Source organism: Sorex fumeus, unplaced genomic scaffold (genome assembly GCF_029834395.1).
Source record: "Sorex fumeus unplaced genomic scaffold, SorFum_2.1 ptg000063l, whole genome shotgun sequence".
Classification (NCBI taxonomy): domain Eukaryota; kingdom Metazoa; phylum Chordata; class Mammalia; order Eulipotyphla; family Soricidae; genus Sorex; species Sorex fumeus.
The window spans coordinates 79,114,010-79,136,764 of NW_026606120.1; the positions used below are offsets into that span (position 1 = coordinate 79,114,010).

At 43.8% G+C, this 22,755-nt stretch overlaps 1 protein-coding gene and 1 pseudogene across 3 annotated transcripts in view; one reads left to right on the forward strand and one right to left on the reverse strand.

The window, feature by feature from the left end:
* Positions 1–22,755, reverse strand: part of KANSL1 (KAT8 regulatory NSL complex subunit 1) — a 167,723-nt gene that overhangs the window by 15,431 nt on the left and 129,537 nt on the right. For all 3 annotated transcript variants that reach the window (XM_056127791.1, XM_056127793.1, XM_056127792.1), the window contains 2 exons: positions 14,239–14,351; positions 12,644–12,839 (listed from right to left, as the gene is read on the reverse strand). In XM_056127791.1, coding sequence (XP_055983766.1) covers positions 12,644–12,839; positions 14,239–14,351 — 309 coding nt within the window. The remainder of the gene's footprint in view (positions 1–12,643; positions 12,840–14,238; positions 14,352–22,755) is intronic.
* LOC130036334 (uncharacterized) lies at positions 7,858–7,939 on the forward strand (annotated as a pseudogene).

Here is a 22,755-nt window from a genome sequence, read left to right on the forward strand (position 1 = left end):
CAAATATATGGATCAGGAAACCAAAAAACCTATTTCTGTATTTATTTATTCTTTGGGCTAAACCCGGTGATGCTCAGGATTACTTCTGGCTGGGGACTGAGGAATTATTCCTGATGGCACTAGGATGAAGATATGGGATGCCGAGGATTGAACCCGGATCAGGTGTGTTCAAGGCAAAAGTGCTCCCCGCTGTACTATCTTTTTAAAAATTTTTTTAAAAAAATTTTTTGGCTTTTTGGGTCACACCGGCGATGCACAGGGGTTACTCCTGGCTCATGCACTCAGGAATTACCCTTGGTGGTGCTCAGGGTACCATATGGGATGCTGGGAATCGAACCCGGGTCGGCCGCGTGCAAGGCAAATGCCCTACCCGCTGTGCTATCACTCCAGCCCCCACCCTCTAACCAGAGAACCTAGGATCAGGCCCAGAATCACAGCAGCAAAGCACACACTTCCAATCCTCTGAGCGTTTCCATAGTCCAGAAACAAAATTTAGTGTTAGTCGTATCTTACATAAAAATTAATTTAAGAACAAAAAGCTTAAAGACAAATAGTACCCTTGAAAGGCAAAACAAAGAACATATGGCAAGAAAAAATATTTAATAAGAAATAAGCTAGAAGTAAACCCTGGGCACCACTGGGTGCTCCTTAATGCCTGCCACCCCCCCATAATGATGCAAATACAATATCACTTCCTAATGAAATGATAGGTCCCGCAATGACCACCTGGGGCTGATGACAGCAAAACCAAAGGTATCTTTTGTGGAGGAGGGGAATTGGGGGGGGGGGGGGTGCGATGGCGGCATACCCAGTGGTACTCAGGGGACAATATGGGGCTCTGGGGATTGAATCAGGGTCACTCGCATGCAAGGAAGCACCCTACCCCGCTGTACTATGACTCTGGTCCCCAAAAATATGTGTGTGTGTATGGTTTTTTTGAATCTACATCCAACAGTGTTCGGGAAACCATATGGGATGCTGGGGATCAAACCTGAGTCAGCCACATGCAAAGCAAGTGTCCTACTTGCTGTACTATCATCTTCTGTCCAGCTCTACATCAGTGACTTTTAAAAATAAGATAAATGATTAATGGATAAAGACAAATACGTGATAAAATCTTGTAAAAATGTTAATAGTAGAGCCAAAGATAGTAAACAAATAGCTGTTCACTGTAAAATTTAGGGCCAAAGAGGTAGTGCACAAGTTATGGCACTTGAATTGCTTGTGGCCAACCCCGGTTTGGTCTTTGGCACAACATATGGTCCCCTGAGCCCTACAACAGTGAGGCTCTGATGACAGAGTCAGGAGTAATTTCTGAGTCCTATTAGGCCTGGATCAATTAATAAAAAATCATTCAGCTGAACTATCTTAGTAATTTTGTCATGGAACTTAGGGATCGGAAACAGTGACACACAGGATTATTTTGTCCTTGATCTAGTAACGGGCCGGAGTCATCCTTTAGTCATAAATAACTGGGCAATAAGTAACATAAGATTGAGACTCCAATGAAGCGACCTCTACAGTCACCCTTGGTTTGCTGCTTGCAGACAAACGCAAACTCTACTGTGGGTCAGGGCAATCCCAAGCAGATCATGATGGTTTCACTGAGTTATGAAAAAGCTACACACAAAAAGAGCTCCCAAATCTTTATGCAATCACCCTGAATATTAAGCAACACAAGCACATGACGAATCTCCATCCATCAGGCAGAGAGCTGAGGAGATGCAGAAGCGTACCCAGGCAGGGAGGCTCTGAAGTGTGTGGCCAAGGAATTGGTATGGGAGCGTTCAAGGTGACAGAGCATCCCGAGTTAGGAGAGGGGCTAAACTAAGTGGGCCGCCCTCTATTTTCTCTAATAAAGGAAAACTAAAACTCCAGTCACTTTTGGGCCAACAAGACACAGCCCCTTTAAAAGGAAACAACACACTCCACATTTCAACCGCATGAAAGTAAAGGTTCGGCATCCAGAGCCTCTAGGAGAGAGAGAGAAGTGAAGGCCTTGCACAGGCCAACCCTCCTCCCAGTCCCTGGGAACAAAGGCAGCAGTTAAGTGCTAAGCACACTGGGTGTGGCCTCCCACCAAAAACCTCAACCAAACATTGAAAGGATATGCTAGGAAGCCAGAAAATAATACTACAGGGAATTTAATCAGAAAAAAAGCTCAGCCACAGAGTACTAATACACAGCCCAGTTTTCTCAACAAGTAAATGAGAAACAAAAGGTGTGATAAATAGCTTATAGCAAACCAATCTCTGAGAATTATGAGAAAAACTAGATTGAAACAAAATTTAAATATGAGAGAAATGCTGAAACAGTGACAATTCTGAGGAGTCCAGGTTTGAGAGAGGACACAGAAACCTGGAGTACTTTCTAGGGACACATGCGTGTTTCTGGAAAAGAGGCTTAGAATTAGATGTTCTTGTAGTGAACAGAGAAATGAGCAGAGCTTTTTAATGGTCTTTTATAAGACTGGAGAATTACAGAGTCTTGAAGACTCAAGATAACTGGGTGAAGAAACTGTAGAGTTTCAGATATGTGAAAGACTATTCTCTAATAAAGGAAGAGAGCAGGAAAAAACCTTCTCAAAACCAAGCAAGCCAGAAATAACCTCAGTTTCTTTTTCAATCCTTAACGATATATGCCTGGCAGGGGAAAATAATGCATCTCCCTCCAGAGAGAGACCATATCAAAAGCTGATAATGAAAGAGGATCTTGGAGTGGCAAAACTGCACATGCACAACAGGAATACTGGTTCCACTATTAAAAACAAAACCAACAACATAAATAGAATCCACAAAGATATAGATTTCGGAATTAGCAGCAAAGGATTTAAAAGTAATTATGATCAACATATTTCACCAAGTAGTCTAAGATGATAATGGACATAGGGAGCATGTATGTGAGAAAATGCTCATGGTTCACTTGTGTATGAGGGAAAAATAAACCATGGAATGGTTAAGACCAAGGAGATAGTTCAGCAGGTAAGGTGCCTGCCTTGCACACACTGGACCAGGTTTGATCTGGACCTCAGTTTGATCCCCTGAGTCTGCCAGGAATGATGCCTGAGAGCAGAGCCAGGACTCCCTGAACACCTGCCAGTTATGACCCAAAAGGGGGGCAGGTGGGGCGGAGGAAAATAGCACCACTGAGTACTACAAATAGTAGCACAAAAACAAACATGAAATTAGCCTGTTAAAGGACTCTGGTTGTGACTCAGAGCAAGCACAATATACGTATGTGTGGCCCTTGATTTAATTCCTAGCACCACAAAAGTCTCTTAAAATGTTTAAGTAAACGAGGGGCTGGAGAGGTAGTAAGTAGGTGAGGTGATTTTCGAGAATGCATCAACACCCCCGGTTTGATCTCTGACACCACCATCCCTGAGTGTGGAAGCCCGAGGTGAGGGGGTGTCGCCTCAACCCCCTGCCCTGGCCCCGCCAAAGTTCAAAAAGAGACCAGGGACATCGCTTAAAAGGGCGCGTATACATGCTACTATGCCAGTCTGATCCCTGGCACAGCACGGTACCCCATCCCCCAAGCAGTGCCAAGTGTGCCCCCACTAAAGCAAACAAAAAAATTAAATTGCTTTTTAAAAGATAAAGAATGAAAACTATAAAATGAGAAGAGGGAAATAAAAAAGGATATTTCTACATCTTTACAAATGAACTGAATGAAAAGCACATTTAAAAAGAAAAGAAACAAAACCCAACTAATGGACTGAGATAGTTAAACACAACTGGGGGAAAATTCTCGGAAGTCAGAAGACTATACAGAATAAACCGTAACAAGGAGGCACACAACAATGTTCCTAATGTGCACTTCACGAAAAAAAAAAAACCCACAAAAAATTAAACTTTCAATAGAATGTTTTCAAAATTCAAGACAAAAACTTTTAGAACAAGGCATTATACACAACTCTTAAAGAGGTTGAAACTAACTTATACATCTAAATATATCCCGGGATATTGCAAAACAAACCAAAACCAAAAATAGGGAGGGGTGATGGACTTAAGTTACCAGAGTTAACCTGTAATGACGACTGAACTGACACCAGCATTTTTGCCAATCCTAAGGCAATGAAATACCTTCAAACTGCTGAACAAAACATCTAAAAAGACAAATTTGATACTGTCTTCACAAATACACACGAGTATGATGTTACACAAAATATAATTCTACATGTTTATAACACATAAAAACAGGCTGTATTTACAACTCATAAACCAATGCTGAAAGGTTCTTAAAAGAACAAAATATAAACAAAGGATGGAATGTGCAAGAAGGATGGCATAAAAAGCAAGATGCAGCCATGAACACAAATGCAAGAGCAATGGTAAGGAGCTGGAGCAATAGCACAGTGGGCAGGGCGTTTGCCGTGCATGTGGTTGATCCGGGTTGGATCCCCAGCACCCCATATCCGAGCACTGCCAGGAGTAATTTATGAGTGCAAAGCCAAGAGTATCCCCTGTACATTGCCGGGTGTGACCCAAAAAGCAAAACAAAACAAAAGAAAACAAAAAGGGAATGGAAAATGTAAAGAAGCATGAACTTTAGTCACTGGAATTTAGAAGAAAACCACAAGGTTTCTTCCTTTTCGATTTTTGGCAATGCAAGGGTCTCATACATGCAAGAAAAGTGCTCTACCACTAAGCTACAGCCCTGGCCCTGAGGAATTTCTTTATAAAGAGGTATTTAAAAGTCCTGTTGTTCCAGAGAGAGAGCACGAGGATCGAGGTGCTTGCCTTGCACTGCAGCAGACCCGGACTCCATCCCCAAGCACAGAGCCAGGAACTTAGCCCCGAATTCCAAACCCCATCCCCAAAGAAAGTTCGGTTGTTCCGAAAGCAGTGGGAGATGTAAACAGCACTCACCTATGCCAATAGACGTCAAAAAAGGCATTAAAAAAAAAGGAAAGAAAAGGCAGTGCCTAAAAATATACTGTGGCATCTCCCAACGTAGAATTGCACAGCCTCTATAAGATGACATGGGAGAATGAAAAGGGCAACAAAAAGGCACAAAAGGAAACAGAAAATCTGCGAAGATAAAAGAATCATTTTTTGGGGGGTGGTGGTGGTGCTGCTGGGGGCTTTTGGTCTACACCCAGCAGTGCTCAGGGAGAACCATATGGGTCGCTAGAGATCCAAACCTGGGTTGGCTGTGTGCAAGGCAAACAGCCTCTCCACTGTACTATCTCTGTGGTTTTAAGAAAACAATCTTTAAACCACAGTAACAGAATAAAATCCTACATAAAATGATGCTAGAGAAGGTTTAAAAAGGACATGGGCAGCAATTATCTTTCTCCTTTGCACCATGCAGAATCAAAAAAAAAAAATAAATAAAAACAGGAAAACAAAACCAAACCCTAACATCTAAATAAGTGCCTCTCAACTGGACAAATCATTCCCCCATATCCAATCTAACTGGGCCTGGGGCTGCAGCTCGGTGGTAGAGCATTTCTCTGCATGTGTGAGACCCTTGGGTCCATCCCTTGCATCGCCAAAAGAAAAAAAAAAGCTAAATTTTAATCTTTTTTCTAAATTCCTCTAATATTGGTGCAATATTACAGGTAACTGGTACACTTAGAGGCAATTATTAAGCACGGTCCACAGTCCTCCCATTGTTCACCGATTTGCTTGAGCAGGCCCAGTAACGTCTCCATCGTGAGACTTGTTGTTACTGTGTTTGGCATATCGAATACGTCACAGGTAGCTTGCCAGGCTCTCCGAGAGGGGCGGAGGAATCGAACTCAGGTCGGCCATGTTGGCCGCTTGTAAGGCAAACGCCCTACCGCCGTGCTATCACAATTATTAACTTAAGGAAATTAAGACCCAAAGCTGTTACTGAGGGAAATCTGAGAGCTAGATTTAAAAACAAAACAAAACAAAAAACTACACAGCACTGACCACTGCAGTTCTGCGGTGCCAAAGGGTTCCTTTATTTGAGGCCACAGACGTGGCGCAGTGGAAGGCTCTTGCCATGCTGATGTTGTGAGCACTGGGTTGGACACCTGGCACCTGATGGTATTTCCCAAGCACCACAGGGGAAAGATTCCTCTCTGTTCTTTAATCGTATGATAATACACAGCAGCTAACAGTCATGTGCAGCTATTCAAAACTTGAACAGGGGCTGCTACACTGGATTATGTAGAATATAACCACTATCCAATATAAAGGAATGAAAATAAATCAAAGCAAAACAAAGAATAAGTGCAAACTAATGGCAAATCAACACAATTTGATTTAAAAAATGAGAGAGAGAAAGGGGCCAGATAGCACAACAGGCTGGGTGCTTGCCTGCACATGGTGGACCAGGACTCAATCTCCAGCACCCCATAGGAACCACGAAAGTAGCCAGGCGTGATTCCTCCACACAGAGCCAGGAGTAAACTCTGAGAACAGCTAGGTGTGGCCCAAAAATGAAATAACAAAACAAAAAACACCAACATTATGAGATGAGAAAAAGCAGAGACTATACATGACATCTGTCAGAGATAAACAAGTCTATAAAGAAACTAAGATATCCGATAAACATGCAAGAACACACCAACCCTTTTTCAAAAAGGAAGGTATCAATTTTACATGATGTAGAAAGGGCAGATTTAGAGATAAATACTTGTGAGCTGCATGGATTTTTTTTTTTTTGAGTCCCAATTCTGCCAGTAACTGGGTGTGATTCATTGAACTTCTTTGAGCTTTAGTCTTTTAATTTAAAAAACATGAGCAACAGGGCCCGGGATGTGGCTCTGTGGAGGGGTCCAGGCCTCAGCAAGTGTGCGGCCCAGAGTCTGGTTCCTGGATGTGGCCCCTATTTAAAAACAAACAAACAAAAATCTCACACATAACAGCTCTTGCTTCACACTTTTCTGGGGGATAAAGGGGGCAGCTGGGACAGTTTTGAAGGACAATGATTATGAGCCAAGAACTTGAAAAATGTTCAAATTGCTGTTTTTAGTACTTTAAGAGATGCAAATCAAACCAAGAGGAAAAGGTGCAGAGAGGACAAGGAGCTGCCAGGCGTGAGGGGCCAGGTCCCAAGCATCGCCCTCATGGTTCCCAGCACCACGGGTCACAGCCCCACACACTGACCGGGAAGGGGTTCTGAGCACTGCCCACGGTGAACCTGACCCAAAGCAAAACAAACAGACAGGACAATAAAATGGAGTAAAAAATAAGCCAAAAGCAGCATTCAAAATCTTGTTCAAAACTAAGTACAATATCAAAAATTATATACTCAAATTCACACTAAAAGACTTTTGTGGGTTGAAGACAAAAACTCTCCCTTGGAGGAAAGTTGACACAGGAGTGGCACTGGTGCTGCAACATTGTATGTCTAAAACTAAGAGTAACTCTGAAAATCACAGTGCCTTAGTTAAAAAAAAAAAGTGGCAAAAAAAGAATCACGAAGGGGGAAGTTAATGAATAGAACTGAAGAGGAAAAAACCACTCATGCCTGTCTGCTTGTACGCTGTTTCAAAGCAAAGGGGGAAAAATGCCCAAAGTAAATAAAAAGGAAAAAAGAACGCACATACTCCAACATTAATATGAAGGCAAGGAGAGTACAAGGCAAATACAGTTATCGGTGACTGGAGATAGCTGTGAGACATCAAGATACCATACTCAGATAAAAAGTCTACATTCTACCAGACACCACTCAAATTTTATTTTGTTTCTTTAACGTCATGCCACAACACTGTCAAATCATCTGATGATAAATGCCATTTGGAAAATATTGGAAAATTCAGGGGCTTGGGAACATCGGTGGGGTGGAGAGGTGGTGTATGTATGTCTCTCTAAACCATACAGCCGACAACACAAAGCAGGAGACCCAAACTACAGGAAAATTAAAATCGAGTCTGTTCCACTCCGGGTGCAAGAAAAAAGCCCGTGCGCTTTCTGCCTGCCTGCCCGTGGCAGCCCAGATTGAATGGGGGAATACAGCAGGGGAGGGAAGGAAGTCTGCCAGAAAGTGGGCTGGGGGTGGGAGGGAACCCGGGGGCACTGGTGGCGGCAAGTTGACACCAGTGGTGGGATTGGTGCTGGAACACTGTATGCCTGAAATTCTCCTACGAATAACTCTGTGAATCACAGCAGCTTAATCCTTAATAATAATAAAAAGCAAATAAAAAACATAAAAAGGAATGTTATTAAAATCAACCTTAAAATTTTAACGTGCATTAAAAAAATACTTCTATTTATAATTTATCAAATAACTATTTAACAAGATAAAAAGCAATCTACTTTGGTCTCTCAAACTTGCGTTGACTTAAAATCTTGCTATCTAGAAACTACTGTTTGAGATTATGTTATAAATACCACTTAGGGGGGCTGAGCAATAGTACAGCAGGTAGGGCATTTGCCTTGCATACGGCTGACTCAGCACCCCAAACAAACAAACAAAAAACCCCACCAAAACAAAACAAAACACCAACCCCACCACATAGCAGCAGCAGCATGGAGGTTAATAAAATAACATAGGATTCTAAAAACTCCCCAATTCAGTGGGTTTGGGTGTGGGGCAAAGGTGGGGGAGAAGAGTTGGGCCACATCCAGAGATGCTCTGGGCTGGAGAGATAGCACAGCGGGTAAGGCGTTTGCCTTGCATATGGCCGACCTGAGTTCGATTCCCAGCATCCCATGTGGTCCCCTGAGCACCGCCAGGAGTAACTCCTGAGTGCAAAGCCAGAAGTAACCCCTGTGCATCGCCAGGTGTGACCCAAAAAGCAAACCCCCCCCCCCAAAAAAAACAACCATCCAGAGATGCTCAGGGGTCACTCTTCATTCTGCTCAGGGGGCCATATGGGATGCTGAGGACTGAACTCAGAACTCAGGTCAACAGCCATGGCAAAAGCCATACCCGTTGTACTATCACTCCAACCTCTCCCAAATTCAGTGTTTCTTTACTGGCTACATCTGTTATATCAGATCCCAAATATGATGAAATACGTAGCAGCTATATAGGCAACATACATGTTATGCTTTCTGTCTTATTTCAATGAACTTAAGACAGAGGATGTAGTCCGTGTTCCCCTCCATTCTCAAAGTTAGCAACACTATAGGTTGTCATTCCCCTACACTGTTGCCTTAGTGACTCTCCCTGAGATTGCTTCTGTTTTGTCTGTGTTTGAGACACATCTGGATGTGCTCAGGGCATATTACTACTAGCTGGGTATTCAGAGGATGATGCGGTGTTGGGGATCAAAGCTAAAGCTCTCTGGGCACCTTGATGCAAAGTATATGCTCCAGGCCTTGGGGCTACTTTTGGTCGTGTTTGCCCCCACATTCTGAAAGAACATGCTAAGATTTTGGTAGGATCACATACTTTTATTTTTTGCTTTTTGGGTCATACGTGGTGATGCACAGGGGACCATATGGGATGCTGGGAATCGAACCCGGGTTGGCCACGTGCAAGGCAAACGTCCTACTCGCTGTGCTATTGCTCCAGCCCCGGATCACTTAATTTTAAAGTCCACATAGAGGCCAGAGCAATAGTATAGCAGGTAGATGTTTGCCTTTCACATGGCCGACCCACGCCAGTCCCCAGCACCCTATATGGTCCCTGGAACCCGGCAAGAATGATTCCTGACTACAGATACAGGAGTAAGCCCTAAGCACTGCCGGGTATGGCCCAAGAACCAAAAAATAAAGTTCACACAGAAAACATTTAAAAAGCAAACAAACAACCCTTGGGGCAGTGCAAGAGCACAGGGGCTTCTTAAGCGCATGCCATGCAGGTGGTGGATGCGGTTTGGGCCCTGGCACCCAGGGGTGCTCCAAGCAGCACCTGTGCAGGTGCCGCTCCCCACCGAATTCTCCTGGACTGTCCAGAGATTCAGTCTTTAGGCAATTCAGTTACTACGGGAAATGTTGCTGCCTCCAGGCCCTTTTATGCCTATCACTCCAGTTAGGAAAAAACAAAAACCAAACCCAAGCCATTTCTGTCTTCCGAAACTCAAATCTGAAGGCTAAGTCCACATGGAGAACACTGCAAAACAGAAGCCTCCGTTTCGAGGCGGGCTAAGCGCCCCCCAGGCAGCGCCCCGGAGGCCCAGGTGATCCCCGCCAAGTGTCCCCCACAACACTGCAAGCTTCCCCCACCAGGTTCTGGGCCACCTAGTGGTGCTGGGGACCCTGTGGTGAACCTGAGCTATCCCAGGTCACTTCATTATTTATCCATATACCGTTTCCATTTTTTCCTAGTAGGTTTGTTTACCAAAAGCTTTGGTTTAGACACTGATTTTTGGTGCCGAAAATATTTATTTGGGGGAGGGACATATATGATGGTGCTGAGAGAACTTTAATCAGTGCCAGGGATCAGATATGGGTCAGCCACGTGCAAGGAAAGCTCCCATCCCTCTGTAGTCTTTATGGGTCCCAAGAATGTTTTTATTGTTCGGAAGGCACCACACCCAACAGTGCTCAGGATGACACATGGTGCCATAGTGCCTGGTGCTGACCCCAGGTTTCAGTATGCTCTACCACTTGGGACACATACCTGGCATGCCAGTGACATTAAAAAAATTAAAAAGGCCGTTCAGAATCAGGCACTGTAGCTCACGGCACAACACTTGCCACATGTGTGAGGTCCTGGGTTCAATCCCCAGCCCCACAACTACATACTGTTTGTTGTTTGGGGGCAACAATCTGCAGTGCTCAGGGTGCTGTATGCGATGCCAGACTGAACCCAGGGAGGCCTCCTGTAAGACTCGGCCTTAGCCCCTGTTCTTATCTCTCTGCCCCCAAATACCTTTTAAAACTTCATTATGTGCTGTCAAAAGCACATTTTGTGTTTAGACTTTGAGGGGAGGGGAGGACTGCCAGGGATCAAACACAGAGTCTCAAAATGTGCCAAAAGCATGCGCTGGACCACTCATTATATCCCACGGAAAAGAACACTTTTAGGCATGGATGAGAAGGTAAAGAAAAGTTTGTTACTTCACAGATTAAAAAACAAAAACAAAACAAACAAAACCGTGGGGGTTAGAGTGTTAACACAGAGGATAGAGTGCTTGCCTTGCACGTGGCAGACGGGTTCATAACCCGAAATCCAATATGGTCCCTTGAACATCACCAAGAGCGATTCCTGAGTGCAGAGTCAGGAGGAAGCCCTACCTGCTGTACTATCGCTCTGGCCCTGTAACTGATCTACCTTAAGAAACTCCCTCCCCAAATCAAATAGGCTTATTTCTCTGACATTCTTTGAAAGCATAATCTGCACAGAGTGCACTAACTATACATCTCTCTTCTTTTCCTCCCATTCTTTCCTAAACCCACTCCAACCATCACTTCAATGCTCTCCCTCTAACAAAAAAGCTCACAGAAGCCTCTTGACACACTCAGCCCATCAAGTGCAACGGCCAGATCCCGGCGTTGACGGAGCCTGACTCACCTGTGAGACACTCTGGCCCACACACACTCTTGAGACTGTCCTTCCCACTTCACTAGACAATGCTTCCCCAGCTGTTCTCTATCTTTCATTTGGAATGCCAGGAGGCTAAACTCATTCACCTTATTCCTATCCGAATGCTAATGTCCCTGGCCCTGCCTTATAGGGGACACGTTTCCTATAATGTACTCAAAGTGCTTCCTCCAGAGCTGGGAATAGCCACTGAGCAGTAGCTGGGTATGGTCCACCCCCCTCGTCCCTGAACTCAACGCTCTTAACTACTGAGTGGGACTCATTTTGATTTTACTACAGTATTACTTTCAATATTATGGAGTAACCCCAATTCTATTTGAAGAGTCAGCAATCCAGTTTCCCTACAGTTATACACTAATCCCCCCTACTCTTTTTTTGTGGAAAAAAAAACTCATCTAGTCTCATCAGCTTAGAAATTTTACTAAAGTCTAATTTCTTTATTTTTATGTGTTTGTTGCCCTCTTCCCTTCCTCTACTATTGCCATGGTGAATCACATGTGGTGCTAGTACCTCTGACTGAAGTGCTTACAAGGGTCCATACTGGTTTTGCTGTAGTGCTTGTTAACTGGAGTGCCCACAAGTGGCAGTGGTGGGGGTTCCAGATGGCAGAACCACCAAGATCGGGTGTGTATATGGCACCAGGGGTTGGATTCCAAGCTCCAAAGTTGCAAGAAAGGAGCTTGTTGCCACTGAGCCACATTCTAGGCCCACAGGAGCTTCTTACTTAGGACACACCACCAAAGCTCAAGAGCCGGGGCCAGAGAGAACCGAGTAGGCCTCGCATGTGCAGGAGGCCCAAGTTACATTCCCAGCACAGCACAGCCCCGAGCAGCACCAACAGCAGACCCCAAGCACTGCCGGATGTGACCCCAAAACAAACTCAAAAGCTCACAGCCAGGGCTTCCCCAATCTGGCTGAAGAATCACATAAGCGCTTTTGGGTTCAATCCCAGAGCAACCAAATCAAGAGTTCCTAAGACACAGGACTCAAGGAACCCAGTATTCTAAAAAAAGACACTCCCATTCCCCCCACCAGAAAACTTGATGATTAGCCAAATTTGGAAACTTAGGGAGGAGAGGGCCAGCTGGTGGTGTTGGGCGGGCCACATGCAGGCAGGTACTTAACTGTGGCACCATCACTCTGGCTGGTTTGGAAAATTCTTAAGCGCGAGTCAGCAAGAGACAACCGACACTTCTGATCTAAGGACCCAAGTCTCAGGGGTACTGACCTTCTTGGAAAGAGGAACGATGCTGCTGGGTCGAACAAGCCTCCGTTTCTTACAGCTCAGTACAGGACGTGTTCTAGCTGCCACACAGGTGCCGTCGGTTGATGAAGAAACTAGATTCAGCCGTTGCTTTTTATGTAACTGTTCCTCAGCATCACAGCTATCACCTGGAATGTGGTCGGCCAAAACAGGCTGAAGACTACACCGGGAAGAAAGAACATCCATTTCTCAGAAGCAGCAGGGAACAGAGACTCTAGTACTGCTTTAACCTCCACTTCAACTTCAACTTGCCAGTGGGGACCCCTTGCACCCAATAAATGTTTACTTGATCCCAGCTACACAAGCCAAACATTTACTGATTAAAAAGCCACAAATTTATTTCATTTATTTTAGAGAAGCAAGGTAGTTTTACTGAATGAAACTTGCTAGGAAACACGTGGCAAGAGAGAAAGAGGGGGAATGGGTGTTCAAGAGAGAACACTGGCTTCTCCAGACTGGAAACGGCAAGCAAAGAAAACCAAGTAAGCGAGATATGTGAACATGGGCTTGAGGAACAAGCCCATAATTCCATAATTTTATTTTAAAACAAAATTTTCAGGACCCCCAGTTTAAGAAACTAAGCTGTAGAGCAGGAACAGGGCACCCCTTGATGCTGCGATCTGGTAAACTTTAGTATTTAACAGCTTTCACGTGAATCTATTTGTAAGGATTTTGATCTACAGTAACTCTGAGCATGTCTCACAAACTGTGAACTAGCAAGTGATCGCAGGCTCTAGTAATAAAGCTCTACAAAGGAAACGGAACAGAGGTGAGAAAACAGTAATGGCTAAGAAAAAGAGGAGTGAAGCAAATGTCATTTCCTGTGAGATCTAACTTTCAGAGATGGGGCACACTGCATGCTGGATGCGCACCAGTCCGTTAGGATGCAAACAGTCAGAAGCTGAATCTGACCTAGAATAGGATTTTGTGTAAACGCTCCTGAGGAACGTGAACAAGATGAGGACTGTCATAATTAATCCCCAGTAACCACACTACCTTTTACCGCGCTCCATCCTGTGTGGACGATAGGACATAGGAAATTAAAAAGAAAACAGGGCCCCAAAGCAGCACAACAGGACACTGATCCACGTAACCCAACTGGGGGATGAGGGGGACGCAGTGTGTGTTGAAAGGGATGGTTGGTGGGGTCCTGGGGAAGGGAGGAGGGTACATGGGAGACAGGAGCAGGGCTGGACTTATGTACACAGGAAACCAACAAGGACAGTACTGTAAACCAAAGACCCTCAATTAAAAAATACATTAGTATACTAAGTAGAATATAGGAAACACGAGAAGTATAAATAAGCCGTGGTCTCTCTCTCTCACTGCCCCCCCACACCTACACCCATACACGTGGCAATGTTCAGGATTACTCCTGGCTCTGCACTCCTGGGTCAGCCCGTGTAAGCCAAGTGCCCTCCCTGTTGTTCTCTCTCACCAGCCCCTGTTCCTGTGTCTTTGAAGAAGTACTTGTTAGTCTGAGCTAGGGGTAATGGTGAGTGCCAAACTCAGGCGTTTTAAGTTTGCTGAGCTTAAGAAAATGAGGAAATAAAACTTACGTGTTAATAACTCCGTTGACAGGTCTCAATGCTCCACATGATTTGGTAGTTAATGACTCTGAAGGATGACCAGAGGCACCATGGTTTTCCAGTGACTGAGTAACAGACTCGATCTGAGTAAGGACAAAAAATTAAAAAAAAAAACAAAACACCACATTGTCAATATTTAACCAACACTACCCAACCTGAAAAGCAGTACCACATCATTGAAATAGAACAGTTATTTCTGATCACTAACTTGAAAAACAAACCTACAGTCAAGGGAAGAGAAATTAAGAGAATGAGCTTTTGTTTTGGGGAGAAGTGAGGTGAGAAATCAAAATATTTAACAGACTAAAACAAATAACTGACGCCGATAGGGAAATGACCAAACGATTCCATGGAACAGACGCTTAGCAAGAACAAATCTATAGTAATGCCTTTATGAGTCAAGGAGGAGACATAAATTCAGTATTAAAACATACCAGAGATAGCCTCGTGGACAGAAAGCATGTTTTGCATTCATAGTGCCTGGTTCAATCCCCAGCACCTTGAGTTGTGCCCCTGAATACCACCGTCTCTAGCCCCAACCTGCTGCCCAAAATACAAAAATACAAGAGGGCTTGAGTACAGGCTTGCATGCAGGAGGAGTTCTGGGTTTAATCACCAGCACCAACTGTCCACTGAAGCACAACGCAGAGTTATCCCCAAACATGGCTGGGTAAAGACACCAAAACTTAAAAAAAGTGTGTGCGTGTGTAAATCCCCCCCCCCCACACACACACCTTGGACTGGAGCATACACCTCACATGGTACTCTGAGCCCGCTAGGAGTGATTCCTGAGCACCACTGGGTGTAGCCCCCAAAGAAAAATCGGCCATATGAGCTGAAGAAATAATGTAATAATTCTGGGGTTACTGTCAAGGTATGCTTGCCTGACATGCAGCTGACCTGGGTTTAATCCCGAGCACCACATACGGTCCCCTGATCCCTGCCAGGAGATATCCTTGAGCACAGAACCAGGAGTACTGCCAAATGTAGCCCAAACAAAAAACAAAACCAAAAAAAAAGCCACATCTGATGTTTTCTCTTTTGGTTCTAGGATCAGCCCCTCAGCACCTCTGAGTACAGTTCAAATCCAGAGCCCTCCCCACCTTAATTACTCAAAATGCTCAATCCAAGAAACAGACTTGTTTCTGTGTGAAGAAACGCTGAGAAGAACGGGGAAAATGTTCTTTATGTCCTCTTTGTTAGGCCATGGTACTCATCTACAGCATCACAAGTACCCTGAAAATTAGTGATTGCTGACAAAGTCATGGGTAGGCAGACACACGTGCTTTCACCGCCATTTCCCCCCTCTTGCAAAGTGTTATGGTGTAAGGGGCAAGAGTTATAAAGATGTTCTTATTCTCTGACAAAGCACTGTATACAAATCTAAAAACCCACTTGGAAGGAAGAACTCAAAAACAGCCCCTGCCCCGACTTCTGCTCTCTGAGTTGCACCTGGCAATGTTCAGGGGACGAGAACTCTGACAGCTCAGTGCTGGTCTTTGAGCCTAGGGCCCAGGCACGCAGAAACATTTGCTCAGGTTCTCTGAGCTCACCTCAAAGCCTCATCCCCTAAACTACATACACAGGTGGGTCATCTCACCATCAATAACCTTAATGCTCCATACTTGAATATAATGTTCGGGGTCAGGCTATGCCTTAGCGGAAAAGTGCAGGCCTGAAGCCCCGGGTTCCATCCCTAACACTGCAGCCAACTAAGACTATTTCTCCACAGGTCAGGAATGGGGCTTAGCAGTAAAGCATGCAGCTCACATCCATGAGACCTGGCTTTAATCCCCAGCACTGTTAAGATTTCATCTTCCTCTATGCCAGAATATTTAAGGATAGAAAGTACTACTATCTTCTATTTATAAACTATCTTGGAAAAGGGCTAAATTTAAAATATTTTGATACAATGGTATAGATTAAATATGTTTAGAGAATAAGGGGCCAGAGTGGAAGTACAGCGGATAGGGCTTTTGACATGTATGCAGCCCACTCAGGTTCAATCCCCGGCATCCCATAGTCTGCCGGGTTGAGCACTGCCAGGATGTGGACCAAAAACACATAAAACAAAAAGTATAGATAATGAAAGCACAAAAATGATGTTATTTTGAAAATATATATTGTTCATCTTTAGATTTAGGGGCCGGGGAGTTGGGCCACATCAAGAGTGCTTGTGTCTTAGGGCTGGAGTGACAGCACAGCAGGTATGGGGTTTACCTTGCACGCGGCCGACCCGGGTTTGAATCCCAGCATCCCATAGGGTCCCCTGAGCACTGTCAGGAGTAATTCCTGAGTGCAGAGCCAGTAGTAAACCCTGAGAGGTATCACTGGGTGTGACCCAAAAAGCAAAAAAAAAGGAGTGCTCAGGTATTTCTCCCAGCTCTGTGCTTGGGGATCACTGGATAAACTGAGGTCTACTTCATTCAAGGTAAGCTTCTTAAGGCCTGTACTATCTCTCCGACCTCTATTTAGATATTTTTATTATAAAATCAAATTACAAAGCTGATAAAATGTACTAGTAAACCCAAACACCCTCCTAAATCAGTTACTATGCATGGAAAGCCTCAAAAAGTCCAAATAAATACTATGGTATGACAAAAAGACTGTAAAGTACAAAGGCCCTAGGACTCAAATAGAACTCGTCAAATTACTTGTTTCACTTATAATTGCAGCTTACAGCATTAAATTATGGAAGATCACTAATCTACGTATCTACAAGATGCTTTTTTAAGTAAAAGGTTGATCCATTAGATTCTCGTTTACAAGAAAATGAAATGCAAGAACACTTTCACCCACTGCCAATGTTCAATTCAATCTCATTTTAAAGCAAATTATCGTGGGGCTGGAGAGATAGTACAATGGGTAGGGTGCTTGCTTTGCATATGGGCGAACCCAGGTTTGGCCCTCAGCTTCCCATATGGTTCCCAGAGTAATACCAGGTGTAACTCCTAATTATTGCCAGATATGACCCCCAAACCAAAAACAAATAAATAAAACGAACTATCTTTCCTTAAGAAAGTCTGAAGAAGAGCACAAATCATCAGTGTTCTAATTACCAACACTACTACTAAACACTGCTTAGAGATAATCATTTTTGTGTGTCTGGGTTTATTTTTGTTTTGCTCTGAAGGCAATGTGACAACTAAAGGTAGTGAAGAGGTTGCTTAACTGTTTCCTTGCAAGAACTATGTGCACAGGATAAAATGATTACTACAGCAATGACATTTAAATGTGATTAATATAAAGCAGGTACTTAGTTTATTACTCGAACCTCTTGGACAAAACAAGTGTTGGGGCTGGAGAGAGAGTTCAGAGGGAGAGCGCTTGCTTTGCACGCGGCCCCCTTGGGTTGGGGTTGGATACTGGGTGTCCCACATGGTGCCCTGAGCACAGCTCGAGTGATTCCTGAGTGCAGAGCCAGGAGTAATCCGAGTGTCGCTGGGTGTGGCCCCCAAACAAAACAACCAACCAACCAAAAACCAAAAACAATTAAGAGGGAGAGTCTTTTAAAAGCTAAAACAAAACCTATGAAGTAGGGCTATGGCTCAGGACATGCTTTGCACGCATGAGACCTGGATTTGGTCCACCGCACCTCAAATAAATAAAAGTTGAGATGAAATTAGGTTATATTTTTCTATTTGTGATTGACCACTGAGTTTATTTTGCTAAAACCCAGAAAAAACAAAGGGACAAAACCCAAATGGTACACACTTACAAAAACATTGTGAAAAATGAATTTGACATGCAAGAAGCATATTTGTATTTTAGTCATTCACGCAATAAGATAACTCCTTAAATACTACTTTCTAGCTTGCTAGGAGCTGTCTGTCTTATTTTTGTCTGGGGGCCACCCCTGTCTATACTCAGGGCTCACTCTTGTTTCTGCTCAGAAGCCTCTCCTGGTGATGCTCAGAAGACCATATGTAGCACTGGGAATTAAACCAGGGCGAGTTGTTCAAGGCCGGCACCTTAAACTTCTCATACACTCACTCTGGTCCAAGAAATACTACTTTCACGAAAACTCACTTTGACTGTTTAGAAAACTTTATGGTTCACTTTCAGTCAGTCTTTTGATAACAAAAAATGGAAAGGGGCTGAAGAGATAGTACTGTGGGTAAGGCAGTGGCCTACACAGTTGACCCAAATTTGATCCTTGGCACTACATACGGCCTCCCTGAACACAAAGTCTGGAGAACAGCCAGTGTGGCCTAAAAACCAAAAGGGGGTTGGGGGTCGAGTGGGAGAGAGGAAAAGAACCTAACTAGAAATAAGAAAATCAATTCCTGTTGCGGGTCAAATAACTTTCTTATTTTATGTGAATTATCTCATGTATCAAGCTGCTCATCTTAATCTCACTCAATGCAGTCTTTCATAGATTCACAAAGTACTGCTGGCCCATCAAAAAAGGGTCATTCTTATAAATTTGCGCCATGGCTAGAAAATAGCACTACACTGGGAGCCGACAGGCTGTAAAGCCGACTCCATGAAACTACTCATCTTCTATTTCTGCATATTCAAATGGGACCATGTAGGCACAGAGCTACTGCACTCAGAGTACTGCCTTGCCAAGTGTATGGTCATGAGTTCGGTATCCCCGGGGTCCCACGTGCACCAAGCACCATTCTAGCAGCTCTGCCATTTGAGCTGTGATCCCTGTGTGTACTGCAATCATTATAAAGGTGTATGATGTGGCCAGGGCGACAGCACAGTGAGCAGGGCGCTTGCCTTGCACGCTGCAATACAGGTTCCAACCCCAGCGCCCTTATGGCTCCCCTGAGCACCGCCAGATGTGGCCCCAACCAAACCAAACCAAACCAAACCAAACCAAAAAGGTGTGGAATCCCGGGGTCAGGAAGTGACAGACAGTGAGCTTCACAGGGTCCACACACGACCACTGTCAGTAAAGGGGCACAAATCTGGGTCATCACTGCAGCCAGGTGAACAAATGCCACAAGCTGATGTGCAACCCTCTGCCGGGACTGTGTGTGGTCCAGGTCACGGGAGCATGGGAGCAGTACCAGTGACCACAACGTTGACAATGATGGAGAACAACAAAGACAAAGGAAGGGGGAAAGGAAAAAAAAATTTTCCCCCATCTCCAATGTGAGAAGAAAACCTTTGCAAATATGTGGTAACTATTTTGAATTATTCTCCCTTAAAAAGTTAGGAAAGGTGGGGCTAGGCTTGCTGACGACAGTCTTTGCTGTGGACTGAAGCCAGCCCTCCCCGTGCAGTGACAGCCCTAGCCCTCAGAGCTGTCTCCTGTCGAGCAGTATTTTTCCTTTTTTGTTTTGGGGTCACTCTTGGCAGTGTGCAGAGCTCTGGGCTTGGAGGTCACTCCATTCAGGGGCTTCCCAGGACCAGGCCTCCCACAAGCAAAACATGCAATTCCAGCCCACCGGGCCAACTCTGCAGCCTGCTGCTCAGTATTCTTGATCCTGCGGCTAAATCATTCCTGAGCGCACCTACCTCATGGAGCTAACGCTTCATTCATCATCCCTGGAGACTGCAAAACTTCAAGGAAGAGGGTGTTCCGCCCCCCCAACCCCCGCCAAAAAACCTCTCTCCGTGAAACCAAATGACAGGAAGACTGTTCATTAGAAACAATCCCGTACATTTTCAGCATGCCTTTCTCTTGGAGAAGCACCAGTCTTTCACTTAGAAGCTCATTTGTTATCCTACTACACTTGCATAAAATAAGGAAAAGGTAAAGGGAGAATGCTCATTTCACAAACGGAAAGACACAAAACAATCAAGCTGTTAAAAAACAAAACAGGCTACACTATTCGGAAAAAAAAAAAACCCTCGCAATTTCTTCAAGGTTTTTAAATAAAGTACTTATCCAGTAATCACCTTTATATTGATAAAGAATAATGTCGGAAGGGATATAAAGCAGTATACGTGTAGCTGCTTATTCGTGTAAAAGAGACATAGGGCAGATAATTCTAAGCGAATAAACTTGGCTACCCACAGAGGGTGTGAGAGAAGAATGAAATAGTGATGATAGCTCTTCTTCTGGATAGCTTTGATTCTTAAAACTATAGACTTTCACTTACTCAAAAAAAGGACCCATTACTGTGTGTTGTGTGTGAATCTAACTGTGCTACAGAAGTCATATGCTCACAGTGAAAACATGTAAGAACCCAAGTAACTTGTATTACATGCAGCATTATACTCAGTTCTATTAACACACACAGACACGAGTGTTTGCTTGTATTAGCATGCGCACAAGCACGCACGCACACACGCACACACACACACACACACACACACACACACACTTCGCTTCACCTGTCAAGAAAGTCCTATAAACAATGAGCATAACTAGTAGACAGGTATTGTTTTTCTTAACATTATTCTTAAAAAGAACCAGAGCTTGGGCTAATAGACAGTACAGAGAATAAGGTGCTTGCCTTGTAATAGGCTGACCCCAATTTAAGTCCTGTAGCACATGGTTCCCCGAGCACTGAAGATAGCCTTCTAACCTCTCCAGTAAGAACCAGGGCTGAAGCAGGTAAATTACAAGGTGAGTCTGAAATATCTAGTGGTAAGAAAAACTGAATGTTTGAAAAAAGTGAGTGTAATTTGCAAGGATGAGAAGTCAATTCGAAGGTTTCAATGCCAAAAGTTGAGACAGATGGAGCAACCAAATAACAGCAATATATCATAACACACACACACACACACACACACACACACACACACACACACCAGTATTTCTGAATCTAGTCTCATATAAGCAACTGAATGACTGACCAAGAAAAGTGTTCCAATCATTGGAAGCAGAAAAGAAAATGACTACATATGGTAAACATCACTATAAATTATTGTAAATGCACAAAAGTATACTGCAAGGTATCCCCCCAATAGTCATTCAAGGGACCAAGGTGATAGTACAGCAGGTAGGACACCGATTTCCTAGCACCCCATATGGTTCCCCAAACCCAGCTAAGAGTAATCCCTCAGCACAGAGCTACGAGTGAGCCCTGAGTAATTCTGAGTGTGGTCCACAAAAAACTTAATTAAAAAAATAATAACCATTCATTTCAAAGGGGGAGGAAATACTATCTTGACAAAGGTCCTACCTTAACCAATTTAAGATATCTTGTGTAAATGTCATGAGATATAAATACCTAGGAAATCTCTGAGACTGGAGAACACTAAGATAAAAGAAAATGTGCCAGGGAATTTTGGACCCAAAAAGGGGGACACCTGTGAGAAATATCAGTAAAATTTGAATAAAATCTACACAATGTTTATCAATTATCTAGATATGATCATTATGCAAGGGCTTCGCAAGTTGTTCGCTATAGGGGTGGACTGGTAAGGGTTGCTGGGAACTGTGTGCTACCACTGCAATGTTTCTGCAAGACTACAATCATTGTTACAGTTTAAAAAGGCAAATTCAATCATACACAAATCTTATTATCAGTCCACTGCTTGCTGTCACCTATAGGATAAGAAAAGTAAGTTCATGGTGCTAAACACAAAACTCTATTATGAAGTGGCTTCATCAGCCAACACACCACAAAACACTGTAGTTCCTTGATAAATCAGGCTTCTGGAAGTCTCTTCAACACTGTCTATGCAAATATGTTCCCTGCTTGAAATCACTCCCCACACATGACTCAGCATGTGAACATCCCAGGTGAACAGCCTTTCCTACAGTCTTTTCCTGACCTTAATGTAGTTTTAAGTTTTATTTATTTTTTTCTTTTTTAATTTTTTTTTCTTTTTGGGTCATACCCGGTGATGCTCAGGGGTTACTCCTGGCTCTGCACTCAGGAATTACTACTGGCGGTGCTCAGGGGACCATATGGGATGCTGGGAATCAAACCTGGGTTGGCGGTGTGCAAGGTAAACACCCTACCTGATGTGCTATCGCTTCAGCCCAAGTTTTAAGGAGAACATTTGAGTTCTTCTGTAATTTTCCTCTTCTCCCATCATTTTGTGGGATAAAAAACAACCCATCTCACAGAATATTCCTAGTCACAATGTCACCAAAAAGTCTCATCTAAATATTCAGTCGCTAGTACTTTGCTCCCCCCAACCCACCTGCCAAGTGATTCTCAGAGAGACCCAAGGCTCCTCCACTTGATCCCAGTCACCAGACCTGCCTGGCTCAGTGAGACTGCCCAGGGGTGCAGCGCTTCTCAGGAAACAAGGATATTGTTCCTTAGTTTATAAAATGGTGAACTCTTTAACAATTTGAAGACTATATGCTTTGCAGGCTCAACCACTAACATAACAAACGGAAATGTACTGACTTCTGTTTGTCTTTTGGTTTCACTCAGGAAGTAAAGCTACCTTTTTCAGAATGCGTGTATAATCCGTTAAGACAGAATGGTGAACTTCCTTGAGTAATTTTTAGCGAAAAATTACTTGAGTAATTAGTATTTATTTTACTCAACCCCAAAAGGATTCTAAATGTACCTTGTGGGACCTACTGGGTAGCACAATGATGAAGTTGATCTTGACCTTTAA